This window comes from Mustela nivalis (assembly GCF_964662115.1).
Source record: "Mustela nivalis genome assembly, chromosome: 16".
In the NCBI taxonomy this organism is placed as follows: domain Eukaryota; kingdom Metazoa; phylum Chordata; class Mammalia; order Carnivora; family Mustelidae; genus Mustela; species Mustela nivalis.
This window is the reverse complement of record NC_139035.1, coordinates 9,963,213-9,984,900: the sequence shown is the minus strand read 5'-3', so window position 1 is coordinate 9,984,900 and position 21,688 is coordinate 9,963,213. Positions and strand designations below refer to the sequence as shown.

The window sequence follows — 21,688 nt, the reverse complement described above, 5'->3', positions numbered from 1 at the left end:
CGGAGAAGGCCTCGTGAGGGGCAGCGTCGAGTGCAGAGGCGGCCGTGGGGCACAGGCACCAAACTTCGCTTGTTTGTGATTCTGTCCCTTACCGGCTGCACAAGCAGGGCTAAGTCAAGTGTGGCCGCAGAGCTTTCTTCCGGCTTCCGCAGGCCCCAGACTGCTGTGACAAAGGACACTTGGAATGAACTTCCTTTGGCCGATTTCCAGTGGTGGCCCCATGGGGTTGAGGTGAAGATTAAAAAAGCAATTGCGTTGGCTCCACTGTGGGGTCTTTCAAGTTGTCGGTCTGGTGAGTAAAATCGTCGTATGAGAAATGCCTTTGGGGGTTCTAGGTGGGACAGTCGTGACTGGGAGCCGGTGTCTTCCCGGCCAGTGCCCACCATGTAAGGAATTGAGTCTCAGGACCTTATGCTTGGGAGCCTCTGGCTCCACTCGCCTTCTACTCAAATCTATCTGGCAAGGAGGCTTGGTGGGGCGGGGGGTTCTGCTCCACGTGCTCAAACCTTGAGAGAAGAGATTGAAATGCACCAGACACCGCTTTCTCGTGGTGGATTCCCGGGGCTGCCATGGGCTCAGCCACATCTGTTTCCTCTGGATGCTGCAGAGACGCTCCCAGGCCTCTGTCTGGACTCGGGCTGTGGCATGCGGAGAGATGTTTGACCTCCGTCTCTAATGGGTTCCTACACGTTCACGTCCACTCTTTGCTCCCGGGAGGAGTGAGACAGAGGACAGTGGGTTTAACATGGGGATGGCCTGAGACAAAGGTCCAGTCCCCCCCGGGTAACGAACACAGGAATCATACCCTCGGCGCGCCGGGGAAGCGGGCTGTGTTCGTGAGAACACAAGGATTACGAGGCCGGCAGGGAGTCGCAGCTCACTGGTACCACGAGGACACACAGCTGAGCAATGAGGTCACAGTCAAGTTCTGCCCCTGAGCTCCTCATGGGTTGGGGTCTATACAGGACTCCCAAAGGCCTGATAATGACCCTGAAAGAGACCTGAGAGATGGTGGTCACATTCTCACAGCGGTTCATGGAGCACCAGATGCCTTCCTCTGTGCTACTCCCAACAAGCCGGAACCTTCTCCTTCTTGTCCAGATGGAGCCTGAGCATCCTTAAGTCATAGAGGCAGCCGGGACAGAGCGCAGCCTGAGCCCAGGTCCGTCTGGTCTAACTCTGTGCCCTGGGGAATGGTGCAGTGAATGGAAGGGTGAGTTTTGAGCCCCAGTACCTGGGTTCTAATCCTGGCTTCCCAGTTACTGTACCTGTGACAGCTGGTGATTTGCTAGGCCTTTCTGTGTCTTGCCGTCTTCGTCTCTAGAAAGGGAAGGACAACAGCCTCTACCTCCAGGGTTCATGTGAAGGTGAAATGAGCACATCGGCACCGTGTAGATGGGACGTGTGCTCAGCAAATACAGAAAGTGGTGGCTCTGCTGCCCATTGCTGCTGCACAACACCCGTGGCTCCGAGCCCGGTGACACGGTCCTTACATGGGTCCTTGAACAGAAGACTTAATGACAAGACGGTGATTTGGACTCCCTCCAGAAGGCTTTCAAGGGAAAAATCACATCGTTCTTGGCATTTACAAATTATAGGCTCAAATAAATGACTCTGGTGAGGTGAGCCTTTGGCTTTTGGAAAGGTCAAATTGTATGGTTTTTATTTTTTATTCATTTTTTTAAAGATTTATTTACTTGAGAGCGAGCGAGTGAGCAAGCACAGGGGGAGGGGCAGAGAGAATCTCAAGCAGGCTCTGTGCTGAGCGCCGACCCCGACGCGGGGCTCGATCTCACAACCATGAGATCACGACCTCAGCCAAAACCAAGACTCAGATGTTCAACGGATTGTACCATCCAGGTGCCCCCAAGTGTATGGTTTTTAAAGATGGCTGCTCTCCTTTTGCAAAGGAAATTGTCAAGAAGAGTCTCATTATTCTAGTAAGAAATTGAGTGGGGAGGTTTGCTTTTTCAGAATTTTTTTAAAGATTTTATTTATTGATTTGACAGACAGAGATCACAAGTAGGCAGAGAGGCAGGCAGAGAGAGAGGGGGAAACAGGCTGATGCGGAGCTTGCTCCTAGGGCCCTGGAATCATGACCTGAGCCAAAGGCAGAGGCTTTAACCCACTGAGCCACCCAGGCGCCCTGTGCTTTTTCAGAATTTGATTGTCAAGGGCTCTGGGCTGTGGGTCTGTCCATTCCTTACGGTGATAGAGAGTCAATGAACCAGAAATGGGAAGGGCCCACAGGCACTTTCCTGGGCTTTATATAAGAGGGAATGTCCTCTCAGCCACCGTAGGAAGTTGATCCTGACGAACGATAAAGCCCCATCCAGGCTGTGAGGCAGGCCACCAAAAGTTGAAGGCAGACGTCTGATTTACACCTCCTGCTGAAAAAGGAGCGTTCCTCTATAGACTCTACCCAAAACCTCTTAGAAGTAAGTAATGCATCCAATAAAGCTGCAGGATATAAAATAAACCTACAGAAATTGGTTGTATTTCTATACACTGAGAATGAAGTAAGAGAAAGAGAGTTTAAGAAAAAAAATTCCATTTACACCTGCTCCAAAAGAATCAAATACCTTTTGATTGCTACAAAGATCTATACTCTGAAAACGATAAAATACTGATAAAAGAAATTGAAGGTGACACAAATGGAAAGACATTCCATGCTCATGGGTTAGAGGAATCAAAATTATGAACATGTCCAAACTAGCCAAAGCAATTTATAGATTCAGTGCCATCCCTATCAAAATACCAACGGCATTTTTCACCGAACCACAACAAATAATCCTAAAATTTTTATGGACCCACAGAAGATTCTAGGTGAAGCCACCTTGATAAGGAAGACTAAAGCTGGAGGCATCAGAATCTCAGATTTCAAGCTATACTACAAAGCAGGAGTCATCAAAGCAGTAGGGAACAGGCACAAAAACAGACACACAGATAAGTGGAACAGAACAGACAGCCCAGAAGTCAACCCAGGATTATAAGTTCAATTAATCTACTACAAAGCTGGCAAGAAAATACAACAGGGAAAAGACGGTCTCTTCAACAAATGGTGCTGGGAACACTGGACAGCTATTTGCAAAAGAATGAAACTGGATCACATTCTTACACCGTGCACAAGTAAAAACTCAAAATGGATTAAAGACCTAAATGTGAGACCCAAAACCATAAAACCTCTAGAAGAAAACAGAGGCTGTGATCTTTTTTATAACAGCCATAGAAACATTCTTCTAGGTATGTCTCTTCAAGCAAAGAAAACAACAGCAAAAACAAACTATTGGGACTGTACGAAAATAAAAAGCTTTGCACAGCAAGGGAAACCATCAACAAAATGGAAGACAACCTACTGAACAGGAGGAGATATTTGCAAATGACATATCCAACGAGGAGTTAATATCCAAAATACATAAAGGACTTAGACAATTCAACATGAAAAAAAAAATCCCAATAATGTGATCAAAAATAGGCAGAGGACCAGAACAGACATACAGACGGCCAACAGACAGGTGAAAAGATGCTCAATATCACTCATTATCAGGAAATGCAAATCAAAACCACAATGAGATGCCACCTTCTTCCTGCCAGAATGGCTAGAATCGAGACAAGAAATCACAAGTGTTGGCAGGGATGCAGAGAAAGGGAAAGCCCCATGCCCTGTTGGTAGGAATGTGAACTGGACCAGTCACAGTGGAAAATAGTATGGAGGTTCCTGAGAGTTGAGTTGAGAGAGGAAATACCATATATTCCATTAATTCCACTACTGGGTATCTACCCAAAGGAGAAAAAATTATTTCAGAAAGATACATGTACCCTATGTTTATGGTGGCATTATTTACAACAGCCAAGATACAGAAGCAGCCCAAGTGTCCACAGATAGATGAATGGATACAGAAGAGGTCGTGTACACACGCAATGGAATATTACTCAGCCATGAAAAGAAAGAAATCTTGCCATTGGCCACAACATGGATGGACCAAGAGAGCATTATGCTACGGGAAAGAAGTCCAACAGAGAAAGATAAATGCCATAGGATTTTGTTTATATGTAGAATCTAAAAAGCCAAAGAACCCACAGCAGAAATGGGCTCACAAATAGAGAGAACATATTGATGATCGCTGGGGTGGGGGATGGGCAAAACGGGGGCAGGGAGCAGAGATACAGTTATGGAATGAATGAGTCATGGAGATGAAAGGCACAGCATGGGAACACAGTAGATGGCAGTGAAATAGCGTTGTATGGGGACAGACAGTGGCTACACTTGTGGCAAACCCAGCTTAACGTACAGACTTGTCGAATCACTATGCTCCACGCCTGAAACTGACGTAATACTGTGCATCGACGACATTTCCATTAAGAAAGGGGGGGGAAGGTTCCAATCAGGTTGATTTACTGAAAATTAGTGCAAAAATAAGGAACCTGGAAATTAAAGACTATCAGTATCTTGATGTGCTCATGTGATAGGAGAGATCAGTATGTAAACAAATAATCAAAATATAACATCAGTGCCTATAATGAAATACCTTCAGAATGCCATAGGGGATTTTTGGAGGGAAACAACTTTCCTGGAGCAAAGAGGCAGGAGGGAGGAAAGGAGATCCGACAAGGCTTCAAAAAGGAGACAATATTGGAGGTAAGCCTTGACGAATAAGCAGGAAGGGCTGCAAGGATTTTTAATATTAAAAAATTGATTAATGTAATTTACCATATTAAAGGATTAAAGACAGAAAACCACATGATCATCTCATTAGATGCAGAAATGGATTAGACAAAAATTCAACAACCAATTTTCCAAAATCTCTTGGAAATCCATCAACAGGAGAACCAATACTCTGTGATATCCTCCGACAGCAGAAAAATCATCCGTCAAAGAAAATTAATAAGCTATAGCTCCACACATCAATATGGATGTCAGAAATGAAATATTGGTTGAAAAAAGGAAGTTCGAGAAGAACCAAGGAGACAGTATGATACCATTTATGTAAAGTTCAAAATCAAACAGAACCAAACAGTATATATTGCGTTGGACGCAAATTTAGGTGGTAAAAGCGTAAGGCAAGCGAGGGGACAATACACACAAAATTCAGCATGGCGGTCACCTCCGGGAAAGGTGGGAGGGTGATGGGGTCCCAGAATAACACACGAACCTTCTAAATATTCTATTTCCTAACCTGGGCGGTGGGCCCCCGGGTGTCTGATTTGTTGGTCTGTAGACTGGGATGATGTGTTTCTACATCTGTGTATATGGCAGATTTCACAATGAAAACTTGTAGGAGAAATAGATACAAAGTCAGTAACTGAAGAAGAGGATCCAGGACTGTATGGAATTACAGCACGTTCTTGGGAACCAGTCACTGGAAGAATGAACGAATGAACGAACAAGGACATGTGTAGGCAGAAAAAGTGTGTACACAGCCTTGAGGCCAAGAGACAGCGTGGGGGTTCGGGAGTCTGGAGGCAGTTTCCATGGTTGGAAAGGTGGGTGTGGTCCAAAGGACGAAAAGCTTCATGGACCATAAAAGGGTTTGAACTCTGGGCGCCTGGGTGTTTCAGTCATTAAGCATCTGCCTTCAGCTCAGGTTATGATCCCGGGGTCCTGGGATCAAGCCCCACATCGTGTTCCCTGCTCAGCGGGAAGCTGCTTCTCCCTCTCCCACTGTTTGTGTTCCCCCTCTATCTGTCTCTCTGTCAAAGAGGGAAATAAATAAAATCTTAAAAAAAAAAAAAAAAAAAAAAAGGTCTGAACTCCACCCTGCAGCTGCCAAGAAGCCACTGTAGGATTTGCAGAAGCGGGTGACATCAGCAGGTGCCTGGAGGGCTGTGACACTGCCTTCGCCAGAGAGCATCCTCAGATGGAAGCAGCATATGGCCCTTGCCCCGAGTGAAGGGTAGTGAACTTTGTTCCCAAAATGGCTGCAAGTGCTCTCTACACCCTCGAAAACACCTATAGAGTTTGGTCCTCAGTGCCGGGGTGGGGGGGGGGGGTCCATGCGCAGAGACCACCAGGTGCCCGGGGGCGGGAAGCCAGACGCAGTGGGAAGGGCCTGACGCGGGCTTCAAGGACACACACATGTGTAACCCTTGGAAAAAACCAGCACTTCGACACAGAACTTGGAAATGTATGCTTACAAACCCCAAACCAAGAACCACCACCGCCACCCCTCCCCACTACAATTTGTCCCGATCTCGCTGCTAGGGAGCGGGATAAGAGAAAATCCAAACAAAAATGAAGAGCCACGCCGGGTGCCCCCCCACAGGAGGACTGAGTACGGGTCAGGTCTCCTAACGTCGACTCTCCTTCCAATTATTAACAGATTTACTCTGACCTCTGATTCTCTCCGGTTCTCTCTTTGGTAGACCCAAATGAAACTCAGCTCTGTGTTAGTTAAAGAATTACTGGTACATTAGACGATCTGATACAACTTAACTGCTCCGCGAATGTAACTATGTGAAAATTGTTCAATTACACATGAGCTAAATTATCACCTCATTTGCATGGACAAAAAAAAATCTATTAATGCTCGGTTGAGCCTGAACCAGTTGTGAAACAGGTGAGAATTTATGGTCGGATACTCTGATTGAAGCTCCATTAACGTTCAAGACAGTTTCTTAATGAATTAAGCCCCAACTCATTTGTATGCTCCGTCCCTTCTAATGCCTAATTGTGCCTAAATCTGGCCACCCTTGAGCGATCATGGGTGCCCAGGGGCATCTCAGGCACTCTGCGCACTGGCCCCGAACGACCCAGTTTGGCTGTTTTCTTCCAGCAGCAGCACGACTGGAGAGACGATCATTAGTTATCATTAAAGGTAACAATTAGCGGCAGACTCCGAGTCCTGCAGTAGATCATGATTTGTGTCAGGCAGGATCGACATCACTGCGGCCGAGGCCAGCGTGCCACCAGTGGCTCAGGGGTTGGAGGATGGGCTGTGGGACACTTGACAAAGCTGGCGTGTGCGGGAGCGAGAGCGCGATGTAGACGAGCCCAGGGCTTTCAGAGGCCCCCCGTCTGCCCAGACAGCCTTTGCTCCAGCCCTTCTGATTCTCTCCGCCTTACTCGGGCCCTTCTTCCCCAGTGGGGGGTGAGCACTGAGCGCTCACACGTTATGACATGTGGGACCAGCTAAGTGAGCCTCGGCGTCTCCGCTAGAGCATGACTTGTCCCAGAGGGGAGAGCATCTGTGCTGTTTGCTGCATCCCTGGGGCCCTGCATTATTGCGGAGGTCCGATAAATATTTTTGAATGAGGGAAGGAATGCATGGGTAGAAGGACTCATGGATACTCTGCTGAATATATTCCAAACTGTTTCTTACGCACTTGGTAGCCTCTGCCCAGCTGAGAACAGAAGCAGTCCTGGAAAACCGCTAGCCAGGGCCTTCGGGTCAGAATCGACCTTCCTGGGCCGAGCAGAGCTGAGCCCCGTGACGAATGGAGGTCAAGACTGTGTATCCCTTGGGCTCGGAATTGTAGGGTGAAATGTGCATCATCAAGCTTCCTCTTGGAAATCTCTTTGGAAGAAAACTCTTCCCTTGGGGGACCCAACACGGTCAAGTTTCATTTCAGTGTTGGGACCCATCATGGTTCCAACGAAAGCAGCGAAAGGACTTGCCTTCTATTTAAGGTGAGGACCATCTCACCTGAAAAGTCTCGGTCTTTAAAGATTTGAATCCCACCCTGGTCAGGGGGATGTTCAGATACAACCGAGGGCACAGCTGTCTCTGACCCCCAATGCCTACTCACCCTCAGGCTCAAGGGACTGGTCGAGGGAAGTTGTAGGCAGAGACGTTCCAGTGCTTAAGCCGTTATGTCTTTCTCGGTGCAGAGTCCACAGGCCTGGACTCTCTCAAATCAAATGTCCACATCTGGCGGCAGTCCTCCCCATACGGTCCTGCCCATTGCCCCCCTCCCTCACAGACTCTCGTTGAATCAACTTAGGAGCTTCCCATTTTAACAAAAGATTCATTACGACCCATTTGGTCTTTCAAAACCGAGGAGAACAGGATGGTCCCTCGACGGGCCCGTCAGTGGGAGAAAATGTTGCACGCGCTCTCACCCACGCTGTCTCTCTGTTACACACACATGTGCATATAATGGAACATTATTTGGCCATCAAAAAGTTATGTCCTGTCACTTGTGACAACATGGCTGCCCTTGAGGGTAGGACGCTACAAGAAAGAGGTCAGAGAAAGACAAATACTGTAGGATCTTAATTACATGTGGAATTGAGAAACCCGAACTCATATCCAGAGGACAGGATGGCTGGTTGCCAGAGGAGGGCGAGCAGGGGGTGGGGGGATGGGCGAAGGGGACCCACACCAGGGCTCACAGCTCAGCATCGGCTGCCCAGCCCGTGTTGCAGACCAGCTCGTACACACCACGGGCATGTGACCACAGAGTTCCTTGCGAGCGACGCCTGAAGAAACGTCCCAAATTCTAGCTGATGGATTGACTGCCTTAACGGCCAGCTGTGGAAACCCCCACAGCTGCTCCTATCAGCCGGTGTCGGAGGCAGCTCGTTAACCCGGGCCCTGACAGCCGCTGTCACTCTCCCCCCAAGCCCCTCCTTCCTTGCCTTTCTCATCCCCGGCAAAACTTCGAGACGCAGGCTGGGTGATAACCTCTCCGATTCTGACAGGAATCTTTTCACCCAGAAATGCCTCCACGCACCTTCTAGAAATTTCCACCTCCTAGAAACTAGAGAGAGCCAGAAAGTCTGTCTCATCGGCTGGCCGTGCCCAGCAGGGGACCCGGTCACCCTGCTCCTGCTGGAGCCCCCCACCCAGTGAGGCAGGTGAGGGGCTGGGGTGGGGGTCCCGGGGGCCCTGCAGCCCGAGAGAGCATCGCGGAACACACAGCTTCGCCCATCAGTGGGCCGGTGGAAAGGCTCTGCACGCTGTCGGGCCGGAGCACAGAAATTAAAAAATCAAGAAAGACAAAATTAAGAAAGACAGAATCCCTAGGACACTTCACAGGGATTGCGGCGGCCGGAATACGAGTCCCACTGAGCGCCATTTAAGGAGGTCAACCCAAGCCCTGTTCTCCAACCTTCTACCTCGGGGCCGGCACGCGATGCTGAGTGAGGAGGGTTTCACTCAGTCCCACACCCTTAGCTGGCATTTCTTTTCTTTTTTTTTATTTTTAGTAAAGATTTTATTTATTTATTTGACAGAGAGAGAGAGGTCACAAGTAGGCAGAGAGGCAGGCAGAGAGAGGGGGGAGGCCGGCTCCCAACTGAGCGGAGAGCCCGATGCGGGGCTCGATCCCAGGACCCTGGAAACACGACCTGAGCTGAAGGCAGAGGCTTAACGACGGAGTCACGCAGGCGCCCCTGGTATTTCTGACTCGGGGTCGATGGCCTGGGTGCCCTTCCCTCCTCCACCCTCCCCCTCCCACTTTGCCCACTGCCACGAGGCTCCGGGAGTCCGCCTGCCCCCAGCCCCCGCCCCGTGGCCATCCCCGAGACGGGGAGGCGTGGACGCCGCCGCCCCTGCCGGGCCCCCCCTTGGAGCTTGGCCTGCGCTTCCCACCGTCTCAGCACATCGGCTCCTGCCGCCAGCCCTGACTGAGCGTGTCCCGGACACCGAGTGAGGACGCAGCGTGGCACGGGGCGGGGGCAGCGAAGCAGGCTGTCACCCGCCAGCTGCGCGAAGTGGCCAAGCGACTCGGCCCTCCTGCCTCCGGCTTCCCAGCTGCGGCTCGGGCGTGCCCAGTCGGGCCTGTGCGGTGCGGCTGTGCCTGGGCCGAGCGACGCCCGTCGAGCATCTGGAGCGGTTTCCGAGGCACAGTCGGAGGACAGGGACGACGAGCGTCATCCTCATGCTCCCAGGACGAAATGAGCCGAAGTCAGGGCTCATTCACGCCCCAGACTAACTACCCAGGACGTTGCCGGAGAACCAGAAAACAAGTATTGGAAACGACGCGCTGCTTCTCCCTACGACCCGGCAAGTCCACCTCTCGGAACCTCTGCCCCCTTGGAAAGATTGAAGAAAACATTCCCGCCTTTCTATCCGCCCTTTTATTCGCTTCTTCGCATGGCCCAAGAAAGGTCTGCCCAGCGAGGCTGGGTAGCTCCAGCCCAACGCTGTCTGTCTGTCCGTCTGTCTGTCTCCCTGCAGCTCACACGTGCTCTCCTGCACGTGAGCCACGGAGCTGTCCCGGCCCCCGACCGCCCTGCTGGCCCGATTCTGCCCGTGGGTGGGTCCTGGCGTCTGGTCTGCGGAGGGACAGGGGACCTCCCTGCACCCTGCCAGGGTTCAGCAGATAGACTGCCCCAGCTCCCAGCTGTTCTCTTGTAACTATTTGCCGACTGGTTCAGAATCCGCAGGGAAGAGGGTTTTGTTCAGAATCTCCGGGACCGAACGCAAAGGAAAGAAACTGTTGGAAGAGCCAAGAGGGAAACCAGGACGTCTCCGTTTCTACCCAGTCCTCCGAGCACACGGCCCGTCATCCCGTGGGGGTGAGCCACGGGCGAGGGGGAGCCAAGGCAGTGGAGAATGGACGGATGCTTGCACCCGGGGCTTGTGACCCCGCCGATTCCCAGACAGCCTTGTTTCTCCCCAAGTGACCTGTGTGACTCTATTTACTGGGAGTGGTGGCTAAACTCTTAAGAAAATAATATCAATCTCTGGAAATACCCATAATTGAATACGTAGATACCACTGGCCAGGGAAGTAGATGGAGCTAAGAGGGAAGAAAAGAAAGAATGTTCAAATCTCATAAAAAAAAAACCAAGTGGGGGAGGGGTGTCTACGTCCTGTTGATTTTTCCGGACCTGCCTTCTCTGCATCCTAACAGTCATTAAAATGTATAAAAATGAGTATTTTTCAAGCAGCAATCTAAGAATTACCATTGCTGTGGTTGCCTGGCAACCCGAGACTTTAGTTATTTTATTTCTAAACAGGGAATGCTATAAACTGGTATCCGGAGTTCGTGCAAATAGTTCTAAATTGATGTTCTCCCTGTAAATCAGGAGGAGATAATATGGCATTAATGTACATTTAAAGGTTGCTAAATATGTGTGTCTGTCTCTCTCGCGCACACACACACACACACACATGCTCATGGGAAGATTCTTACCAAGTTTCTGTTCCGTGCTATCGTCAGTAAACCTGGAGAACTGTTATTCCTTTACATTTTTTCCTGGAAAATACCTATGTAATTTCATACTAGGTGTAAATAATATACATCTGGACAAGACTATCATCTCCTGCATGAACCAGGGAAATGATTTTGCAGATAATACTGATCTACAACGCCCTTCCTGAGTTTCACGGACACTGAGTGGGTCTCCGGTTTGGGGAGAGCAGAGACTATCCAAGTGGCCCCTGGGAGAAAACATTTCTCACGGCAAGGAAGAGGCAGGTCTGCCTTACACAGAGAACCACGTCCTGGAAAGGCCTCCCGAGTTCAGGCCCAGGGCCACGGGTGCCACCCCTGTGTTACACACACACACACACACACACACCCCACACCCCTACTGGCGGTGAGAAGCAGCATGGACATTCCGGGAAAACTGCCTCTGTTTATAAAAAGTCATTTCTCCACAAGTCATGGACTTGATTTGGAGTTTCCAGGGCTGCTTGCTGGCCTGAACGAGCTGCTCTGATGTGGGAATGTTCTTAATATGGCCTTGGTTCCCCACCCCACAAGGGCCTGAGGAGGAAAGGTGCTCCCACCCCACACCCTCACGGCGGGCTCCTTACTGCTTCTGTGGAGTAGAAGCCCCTCGCCATGGCCCCCGTGATGGGGTTATCGTGAGCTTCAGCCTGCACCCCAACAGCCAGCCTCGGGTTCCCCGGTTGCCGCCGACAGATTTGCCACCGAGAAGGGGAAAGCTCGGGAACACCAGACAGGTCCGCAACTGACGTGAATAAACAAGGAGCGGGTCTTGGTCGGAACCGCGGACCAAACCGTCTAAGCAGGGCATCGAACATCCCTGCCTTCCGGGGCTGCACGACAGAGACAGGTCTCAAAGAGTCTCAGACACAGCACAAACGAGTCTTGGAATGATCTTCTGTGACCTCTTGCTAAACGGAAACGAAGACATTATACAATGTCTGGTCTTTGGAAACAGAGGACAAGCATCTTGTTGGCAAAACAAGCAAACAGGTCTTTTGGCCTGTTAAGGCAAGGCTTTCTCCAAATGCAGTAACAGCTGTAAACGAAACTAGATGCTTCAGTATGGAGAGTAGGTTCCCTGAGGATCTGTACCCCATCTAGGACAACATCTAAAAGGGCACCAAAATTCTCTATCGAGAGACTGGGTGATGGTTAGAATGTCCGAGTCCCCGGAAAGACCATAGTCCTGCAGATCAGTCGGGACACGAGAGCACGGAGGGCAGAGCTCAGTTCCCACAGCCAGATCCTTGCAGTAACCCTTCCCGGGGCCGATCCAGGGCTGTGTGGCAGCAATCCTGGGGTCTGGCATGGGAATTTGTTCATGCCTCAGCCTGTTTCTTTTCTCATCTATCAGCTGGGAAAAACTCCTATTACGTTGGTGCCCAGGGAGGGGCGGGCGGGGGAGGGGAACGGCAAATCCCTAAAACGAGCAGCAGAGGGGAGTCAGATGCTCCGGACCGCCGCAGACATCCCCAGACAGGACGCGCCCCAGAGCTGGAGAGTCAGGGGTGCGGCCTGCTCGTGCGGACCTGAGGAGGGGGCTGGGGCCCTGGGCGGTCTCCCGGCCTCCCCTGCAAGCTCCTGTGAACTCCTGTGATTGATCACGCTTGGATCGGCTGGCCAGTCTGTGGCCCGAGCCATGCCCACCCGACGGCTCCAAAGCCAAGATCATCTGCGAAGTCAAAACCACTCGGGGCACCCCTGAGGTGCCCACGGGAGTGCCTGCGATGCGTAATGACTCCACGCCCCATTCTAGCTTGCTCCCAAGGACAAACAGTCAGAGAGGATGAAGAAGAAAAATGAGGACAGGTCGCCTCTCCTCCGTGTGCATTTCAGTTAATTTCCCAGAAGCAGACCAGGGATGCCGGCTGCAAGCTCCGAGCTGTCCAGGGTGACCGATGAAGGGGGGAGGGGGGTTCTTTGGCTCTGGGAGAGGGGAGGGTAAGGCATGTGGAGTTTGGTTTCCCTGGTGTTTGCTGCACGTGAGCAAGAATGAGAGAAAGCTGCCAGGGCAGGAAACCTCCGCCCTCCCTCCCGGAAAAGACGAGGTCTGACTGGTGAGAGGTGTTTAGTATGCTAACAAAATGCAGCATAATGTGGCTTTACAGCCTTGACTGAACTGATAAAGGACACCCGAGCCCTCCCGCCCTGCGCTAAGGGCCCCATGCTGGGCGCATCCCCAGCAGCTCAGAGATCACCGGCCTGATGAGGCTGGTGGGGAGGCGGGTTGGCTAAGTGGGCCCCGTGCTGCCAAGGCCTCCAAGCCCTGGAAACTGAGACAGTTTGATCCCGCCACCACTGGGCTTGGGGATCAGAGTAAATCTTTGCCTTCATTTCCCAGACCGTGAAAGGGGAGAGCTTCTAGTTGGATCAGCAGACGCCAAAGACGGGCTATGTGCGGAGGCTGAGGGGCGAGCACAGCAAGGGCCTTCCAAGGCTCGGACACGAAGATGGGCACGAGGGACTGAGGGCTGCTGGGCACGTCACTGGTAAACGAGTGTTCTGGGGAGGACGGCCAGGCCTCCATGTTTCCGGGCCCCGAGCAATGGGCAAGATCTCCAGGAGGGTCCTGACCGGGGCTCAAGTCTAGGTCTTGAGCAGATGCTGAGTGTTGGTTAAGTCTGTGCTGACTTCAGACATGCCAACAACGCAGTCATCATCCCACGGAGCTAGCATGGGAAGGAAGAAAGCTGGAGGTGAAGGAGACAGAGGTCTGCAGGGGATGGTGAATGAGGTGTCACACTCGGTCACACTCCGTCAGCCCTCCCCAGGGAGCGGGCGTCTGGTCTTTGGGACTAGCTGATGCCACGTATGTTTCATGTAACTGTCCTCCAACTACTAATAAAAACAATTCTCCAGGTTTCCCTGGATGTTTACAATGAAATGCAACCAGAACCCAAAAGGAAGTTACTTTGTCTGCAGTTAAGAGTCATGTCACGGGCTTCCTTTCATCCAGCCCCTGCCTCCCAACCACCAGTTCAACAGATATTTACTGAAATCCTAAAAGCCTGTCACTCCACAGAAACAACGTGAGAGACCCAGAGGTAAAATATATAATCGGTGACCGAGAACGTGGTATTTTGAATTTTTTTTTTTTTTACATTGTGATCTATTCTCACTTTAATAGGCACGTCACCCTTTTTATGGACAGGGAGTGCGACTGACGCCGGCATGCTTTCTTTCTAAGTCTGCAGCCCTGACAGGACCCGTCCAGATCTTTCTTTTTTTCCCCTCTTCCCTTCCTTTCTCCTTCATAACAACACCTTGAGTTTTTTCAGCTGCAGAAATGATACCGAATAAAACTTTATAAACCTACAACTTGAAATTTTTTCCTCAGAGGAAAGGGTCCTTCTGAGGGCTGGGAAAACCATTTCTAGGTTTATCCCACCAGGTCTCCAAATTTCGGGAGCAGAGACGCATGGGATCACACCTGTCACCTAAAGTGCTGGAGTCCGCGTGCGAACGGTCCTCGCGGTGAAGGAAGTCACAGCTTGGGCAGAGGGCAAGGAGAAGGTGCAGACTTGTCTGAATCTCGCTCATTATAGAACAAATGGCCCCACTCAGCTTTTCCTCCCACGTAGCAGTGACTTAGATTTTGCCTGATTTTACAGATTAAAAAAAAAAAAAAAATGACACCGTGTACCTTGGCTTCATCCTCGCGGTAACCCCACAGGTGTTCTTGCAACGCCGTCGATGCGAATAAGCCCAACCAGAGGATCATTACTCCTCCTTGGCTCCAGTACTCTAAATTTTACAAAAAACCTTCCATCCTCTGACCATTCTGAGTCGCATATCCTTGTGATGCAGAGAAGACACACCGCGGAAGCATCTGTTTACGGCGTGTGACGGTTTGGGGCGCTTGTGAGGGGAACAGCTGAGCCTTGGCAAAGCCCTGAACAAGCAGGGAGCACCCAGCACCATCACCATGTTGTTCAGTGGCAGAGCTGAGTCGGGTGGTGGTGGTGAGGGGTGGCCCTGGGCTGGGTGAGCACGGATGACATAGCCAGGCATTGGCCATTCCAGACACAGGAGCAGCTCTAAATCCATCCTCTCGAAGCATAATGGAAAGAAAGAAGGGATCTTGGGGGTAAACATCTGCATGGGATGGGGGATGGTGGGTGGCGGTGGCAAGTTTTAGGAGCTCTCCTACGTAGGGTTGCCAGATAAAATACAGGATTCCTAAATGTTCATACAATACTGGGGGCATACTTCCCATTCAAAAAATTATTTGTTGCTTCTCTGAAATCCAAATATTCCTGGATATCCTGTATTTTTATTGGTTAAATAGGACAGCCCGACTCTTAATGGAAGGGTAGTTTGATCCTCCCGCCTTTGCTGTCATGCCCGTGAAGGGTCTGTGTGATGGCGGCAATGACCTACCAGTGGCAACTGTGATTGGAGACCCCAACCGAGATAACTTCCTAGTCTCCCTGACTTTAGCAGCTGAAGTCAGGACTGGGACAAATGGAAGGATTTTCACAACTTTTGACTTCGGAAGAGCATGGGATACACAATCGTTAGCAGAGGCTGGTTCAGGCAAAGAGCTAACAGTGCAGTCCAGACGGTCCCTCCATCGCGTGCATCTTTCCTGAGATGTCACTGGCCCGAGAGTCTCGTGCCCAGCCCCGGCACGGTGTTACCCCAGCCCATGTGTCCAGTGGAGGGATCACTTACTTGTCCAGTGGAGGGATCACTTACTTGTAGGGGATGTGTTTGCTGCCGTTGACAAGAGCCAGGATGACGTTGCCCAGGGCAGACAGTGAGAGGCATAGCCCTGAGCCTCCTTCCCGGTTTTTGCTAAGAGCTTTCACACAGCTGCCGAGGTCGATGAGGTGTAGACGGCTGCGGCCTCCAGACACTGAGACAGAGAAGACAAGAGAGGTGGTTAGGTTCTGGCAAACGCTCATCTGTCCTTCAGGGAGCTCCTTAGGAAGCCGGAGGGAAAACTAGAAGGGGAAGGAAAATGATGACATTCGTGACTTAGTAGGAAATCCCGACGAAATCATGATCGGCTGCGAACAGTGTGGTCCTCTTGAATTCTGTCTGCCACACATCACCGACCTAAAACCTCCTGACGTTCATCCTATAAACGAATGAGTAATTCCCGTAGGCTGAATTGGAGGAGACCTCAGAGAAGGTAAATATCCCATGAGGGGGAGAAGGTTTGCACCCACGTGTTCTTTGGAGAGTAGAATTCTGAAACTGACTGAGTTGCATCTGAAGAGTACAGGGGTGGTTATATGCTTTGGTTGAGGGTCACAGAGCCCCTGATGGAGAGCTCAGCCAGCAATCGGGTTGATACCCCAAGGTAAAAATCAGGAAGAAGTAATAACCAGGTGCAGAGACCAGGAAAGACCCAAGTATTTGCCGAGTATCTACCAACTGTCGGGCACTGCAGAAGCACCAGTCGCGTTCAGTTCCGCAGTAAAGCCGTGAGCCGAATGCCCCTTGTTCTTTGTAGAAATATAGACAAGAAAGCAGAAGTGAAGAAAAGTGAAGCCACTTGCTCACGAGGACTTCTGCTTCTGGTTTAGATGACATCACATGGATGAAATCAATGGTCTAACCTAAAAACAAAACGTATAAAACGGCTGTTTCTAAGACACTAGACATCAGGCAGTGAAGGGCCAGGAAACAGACAAGGGGAGCACCGCCTGTGCCCAGCTCACTGCCAGGGACGGGGAGCTGCCGGCGGATGCAGTGGACTACCAGAACGGAGGAGACAGACTGGAGACAGTCCAGGGAGACCAAGGTGGCAGCAGCTGGCAGGACAGAGTACTGGAGAGAAGAGAACGTGGGATTTGCAGAGAGCCCCTCAAGTATTCAACAGAGTCCTGGTCAGGACAGGCATGCGAGGGACCACACAGCTGGGGAGTTAGCCACCCGGGAAGATTAGAGGTAACAGCGCACAGCACTCACGCAAGGCCAGGAATAATGCCTGTTTCCAACAGCCATACCAGAAAACTCAAACTTCACCAGGCATGGGGTAGGAGACCAGAAGGGTCTCGCTTCTGTAGCCGGGAATGCTTTGCCCAAGATGATCATAGATCAGGTCCCACTTACCAAATCTTAAAAGCAAGACCAGAAATGATTGAACTTTTTAGAAATAACTATAACCCAAAACAATGCTTAAGAATATTTATAAGACACAGAGCACCTGGGTGGCTCAGTCATTAAGCATCTGCCTTCCGCTCAGGTCATGATCCCAGGGTCCTGGGCTCGAGCTGAAAGGATTCACCAAAGCAAACCCACAGAGGATATACACAAAGGAACAAGGAAGGAGGAGCTCTAGAAAGGATAACTGCGCCAATAATTGCTTGCCCCCCCCACCCTTTTGGGCAGGAAGCCTGCTTCTCCCTCACCCACTCCCCCTGCATGTGTTCCCTCTCTTGCTGTGCCTCTCTGTCAAATAAATATTTTAAAAAATATATATTTATAAAATACAAAGATGTCTAGCATCCATCAAGAAGGCATGCAAAGAAGAAAATGAGACTCATAATGAAAAGATAACTGAAGCCAAACAGAACTGACTGATATTATTAGATAGTGATGGTGAAGGACATTAAAATGGCTAAGGCCATATTGCAGGGGTGCCTGGGAGGCTACTTGGTTAAGTGTCTGCCTCTTGACTTTGGCTCAAGTTACGACCTCAGAGTCGTGAGATCAAGCCCTGCTTCAGACTCCACTGCTTGGGATTCTCTCTCTCTTCCTCTCTCTCAAAACAAAAACAAAAAGGTGAAAACCCAGCTATGGCAATATTTCAAATGTTTAAAGACTTAAGTAGAGACATGGGATAATTAAAAAAGACAAACTGCTTCTGTAACAAAAGGAAAGCTAGAGCTAAAAAATATACTGTATCAACGGCAGATCCCACCTCACAGCAGGGAAGCCTTGTAAATTTCAAGACAAAGTCACTGAAACTGTCCAAAATGAAGCAGAAAATTTAAAAATAAAAACACAAATAGAGGGGTGCCTGGGGGGCTCAGTGGGTTATGCCTCTGCCTTCGGCTCAGGTCATGATCCCAGGGTCCTGGGATTGAGCCTGAGTCTGGCTCTCCGCTCAGCGGGGAGCCTGCTTTTCCCCCTTTCTCTCTGCCTGCCTCTCTGCCTACTTGTGATCTCTGCCAAATAAATAAATAAAATCTTAAAAAAAAAAAAAAAAGACACAACCAAGACTTTCTCAATCTTGATAAAAAACTACAAACCCACAGATCCACGATGAGCCTCAAGCCCAAGAAATGTGAAGCAAACTATGCTAAGGCTCATCAAACTGCTTAACACCAGGGATAATGAGGAAAACCTTAAAAGCAACCAGAGGAGGAAAATGGGTCCCATAGAAAGGGCCAAAGAAAAGGAGGATGGCAGGTTTCTTGTTGGAACTGATACAAGTGAAAAGACTGTGAAGCAACATTTCTAAATGTCAACCTAGAATAATATATCCAACACAAGTATCATTCTCAGGCAAAGAGAAAGAAAGACTCTTTCAGACTAAAAGAGCTGAAAGGATTCACCAAAGCAAACCCACAGAGGATATACACAAAGGAACAAGGAAGGAGGAGCTCTAGAAAGGATAACTGCGCCAATAATTGCTTGCCCCCCCCCCACCTAGTAATTAAACCTCTTTGAAAGATAACCAGCTGCTAAAGTGAAACTAAGGCCATTGTCCTGTATGGATTCTAATATGCAAAATTCAGAAGTTCAAGGACAATAGCATGAAGATTAGAAGGGAGAAAATGGAGGCACTGCACTGTAGGGCTCTTACTCCATTCATGAAGTCCTAGAACATCACTTGAGAGCAGACTGTAAGAACAACTTTAAAAAAAATAAGATTTTATTTATTCATTTGAAAGAGTGAGAAACAGAGAGAGCACAAGCATGGGGAGAAGCAGAGAGAGGGGGAAGCAGATTCCCACTGAGTGGGGAGCCCAATGTGGGTCTCGATCCTGGGACCCCGAGATCATGACCTGAGCCAAAGACAGAGGCTTAACGACTGAGGTGCCCCCAGACTGTAATAATTTAAAGGTTCATACCATAAACCCTAAAGAGATCAGTAAAGAGTGAAGAGTTGCAGCTAGGAAGCCAACAAAATGAAATTCTTAAAATTATTCAGTAAATCCAAAAAAAGCAGATTTAAAAAAAAAAAAAAGCAAAGGAAAAGAAAGAACAGGTAAGTTGAATAGAAATCCTAGTGAAAAACAAGAATTTGGACCAAACCATGTCAAATAATTACATGAAATGTAAATAGTCTGAACATTCTTATTTGAAAGGTAGAAATTGTCAGACCGCACAAAAGAGCGAGCCCTTGCCATAGGCTGCCTATGAGAAACGCACTTCAAATATAAAGAAACAATCCATTAGAAGTGTAAGAGTGGGAAAGCCTGGACCATGCAAACAGTGCCCATAAGAGAGCTGAAATGGTTATATCAATATTAAACAAAAGAAACTGAAGACAAAAAGTGTGAATAGAAGCAAATAGGAACATTTCATAAAGGTGATGATTGATTAGAGGTCCTAACAATCAAAAATATTTATGCATCTAGTAACAGACATTCAAATACTTGAAGCAAAACCTCATTGAACTCCAAGAATAAGCGAGTCTGTAATTACAGTTGTAGGTTTCAAATAACACTTTCTCCAGAATTGATAAAATGTGTAGACAGAAAACCAGTAAAGATGTTGAAGATTTGGAAAACATGGTCAACCAACTTGACATTTATAGAACACTCAACCCAACAACAGCAAAATACACATTCCTTTGAAATTCACACAAAACATTTCCCAAGGCAGACCATATTCTGGTGATAAACCAAGTCTAAGTAAATCTTGAAGGATTCACATCAACGTATGTTCTCTGACACGATGGAATTCAATCAGAAGTTGGCATGGAAAGATATCTGGACAATTCTCAAATATTTTCAAACTCAAGAGGACTGTTCCAAATAACCTATGGTCATAGCCAGGATTTCCTTGATACCAAAAATAGACAAAGACATTACAAGGACAGAAAACCAAAGACCAATATCCTTCATGAACATGGCTACAAAATTGCTAAACAGAGAAGCACATTAGGAAACTATCTAGGAGCATATAAGGAAGACTTTACACCGTGAGTAAGTGAGATTTATCCCAGAAATGCAAGTTTGCCTCAGTAGATGCAGAAAAAACGTTTAACAGAAGTCAACATCTATTCCTGATTAAAATTCTCAGCAAAATACTGCTCAGAAGGCAGTATCCTCAGGTTGATAGGAGTTTCTGAAAAATCTACTGCTAACATCACACTTAAGGGTAAAAGATCAAATGCCTTCTAAGATCAGGAATGAGACAAGAATGTCCACTTGTACCATTTCTATTCAAAGTTGTGTTGGGGTTGTAGCCAGCACAGGAAGTCAAGAAAATAGAAAAGGTACCCAGATTGATAAGCAAAGAGTCCAATAGTCTTTGTGGACATTTTCTATGTCATCGGCATAGAAAATCAAACAGAATCCACACAAAAAAGCAACTAGGATGAATAAAGAGAGCTTAGCAAGGTTGCGAGATACAAGACAAACGGATAAAAATGAGCCGCATTTTTAAAAAAGATTTTTTTATTTATTTGACAGACAAAGATCACAAGTAGGCAGAGCAGCAGGCAGAGGGGAGTGAGGGGGAAGCAGGCTCCCCGCTGAGCAGAGAGCCCGATGCAGTGCTCGGTCCCAGGACCCTGGGATCATGACCTGAGATAAGGGCAGAGGCTTAACCCACTGAGCCACCCAGGCGCCCCTGCATTTTTTTTTTAAAAACAGGCTCCATGCCTGAAAGGTGGGGCTTGAATTCACACCCCAGGATCGAGAGTCACACGCTCTACTAACTGAGCCAGCCAGGCTCCCCTGTATTTCTAGTATTTACAAACAACTAGAGATTGAAATTTTAAAATACCATTTGCAGAAGTGCCCCTAGCCCTGCTTGTGCTCTCTAATAAAATCTTTCAAAAGAATTAAAATACCATTTATAATAGGATGAAAATACAAAATACTTCAGTGTAAATTGCACAGAAGCCAGATCTATACACAGAGAACGACAGAGTATTGCTGAGAGATGTTCACTGAGACCTAAAAACTGGAGATAGACACTGCGTTTGTGAGTCAGAAGACTCAGCATCGTTGAGATGTGAGTTCTGACCAAATGGACCTACAGATTCAGCGTAATCTCTGTTAAAATCCCAGCTTTTTTTTTTTTTTTTTTTTTGTAGAAAATGATGATGCACTGTCCATTTAGAAGCCAACTTTAGAATTTATATGGAGATGCAAAGGACCTAGAATAGTCAAAACCACCTTTAAAAATAAAGACAGAACTGGAAGGCTAGTAGTACAGTATCCGATTTCAAGGGCTGTTATAAAGCCACCAGAACCCAGGACAGTATGGTTTTGGTGTAAAGCTAGATGTAGAGATTAATGGAGAAGTGTAGAGAGTCCCAAAACAGAGCCACACAAATATGAACGAGGAATTTTTAACAAAGGTAATTTAGTAGAGAGAGAATAGTTTTCATAACAAATGGTACTGGAGCCGTTACACAGAGCTCAGGGCT

General features: G+C 48.6%; 1 protein-coding gene across 2 annotated transcripts in view; it reads right to left on the bottom strand.

The window, feature by feature from the left end:
• The window catches only part of KIF26B (kinesin family member 26B), a 412,901-nt gene that overhangs the window by 36,626 nt on the left and 354,587 nt on the right, over window positions 1–21,688 (bottom strand). For both annotated transcript variants that reach the window (XM_082702352.1, XM_082702353.1), the window contains one exon: window positions 15,823–15,982. In XM_082702352.1, coding sequence (XP_082558478.1) covers window positions 15,823–15,982 — 160 coding nt within the window. The remainder of the gene's footprint in view (window positions 1–15,822; window positions 15,983–21,688) is intronic.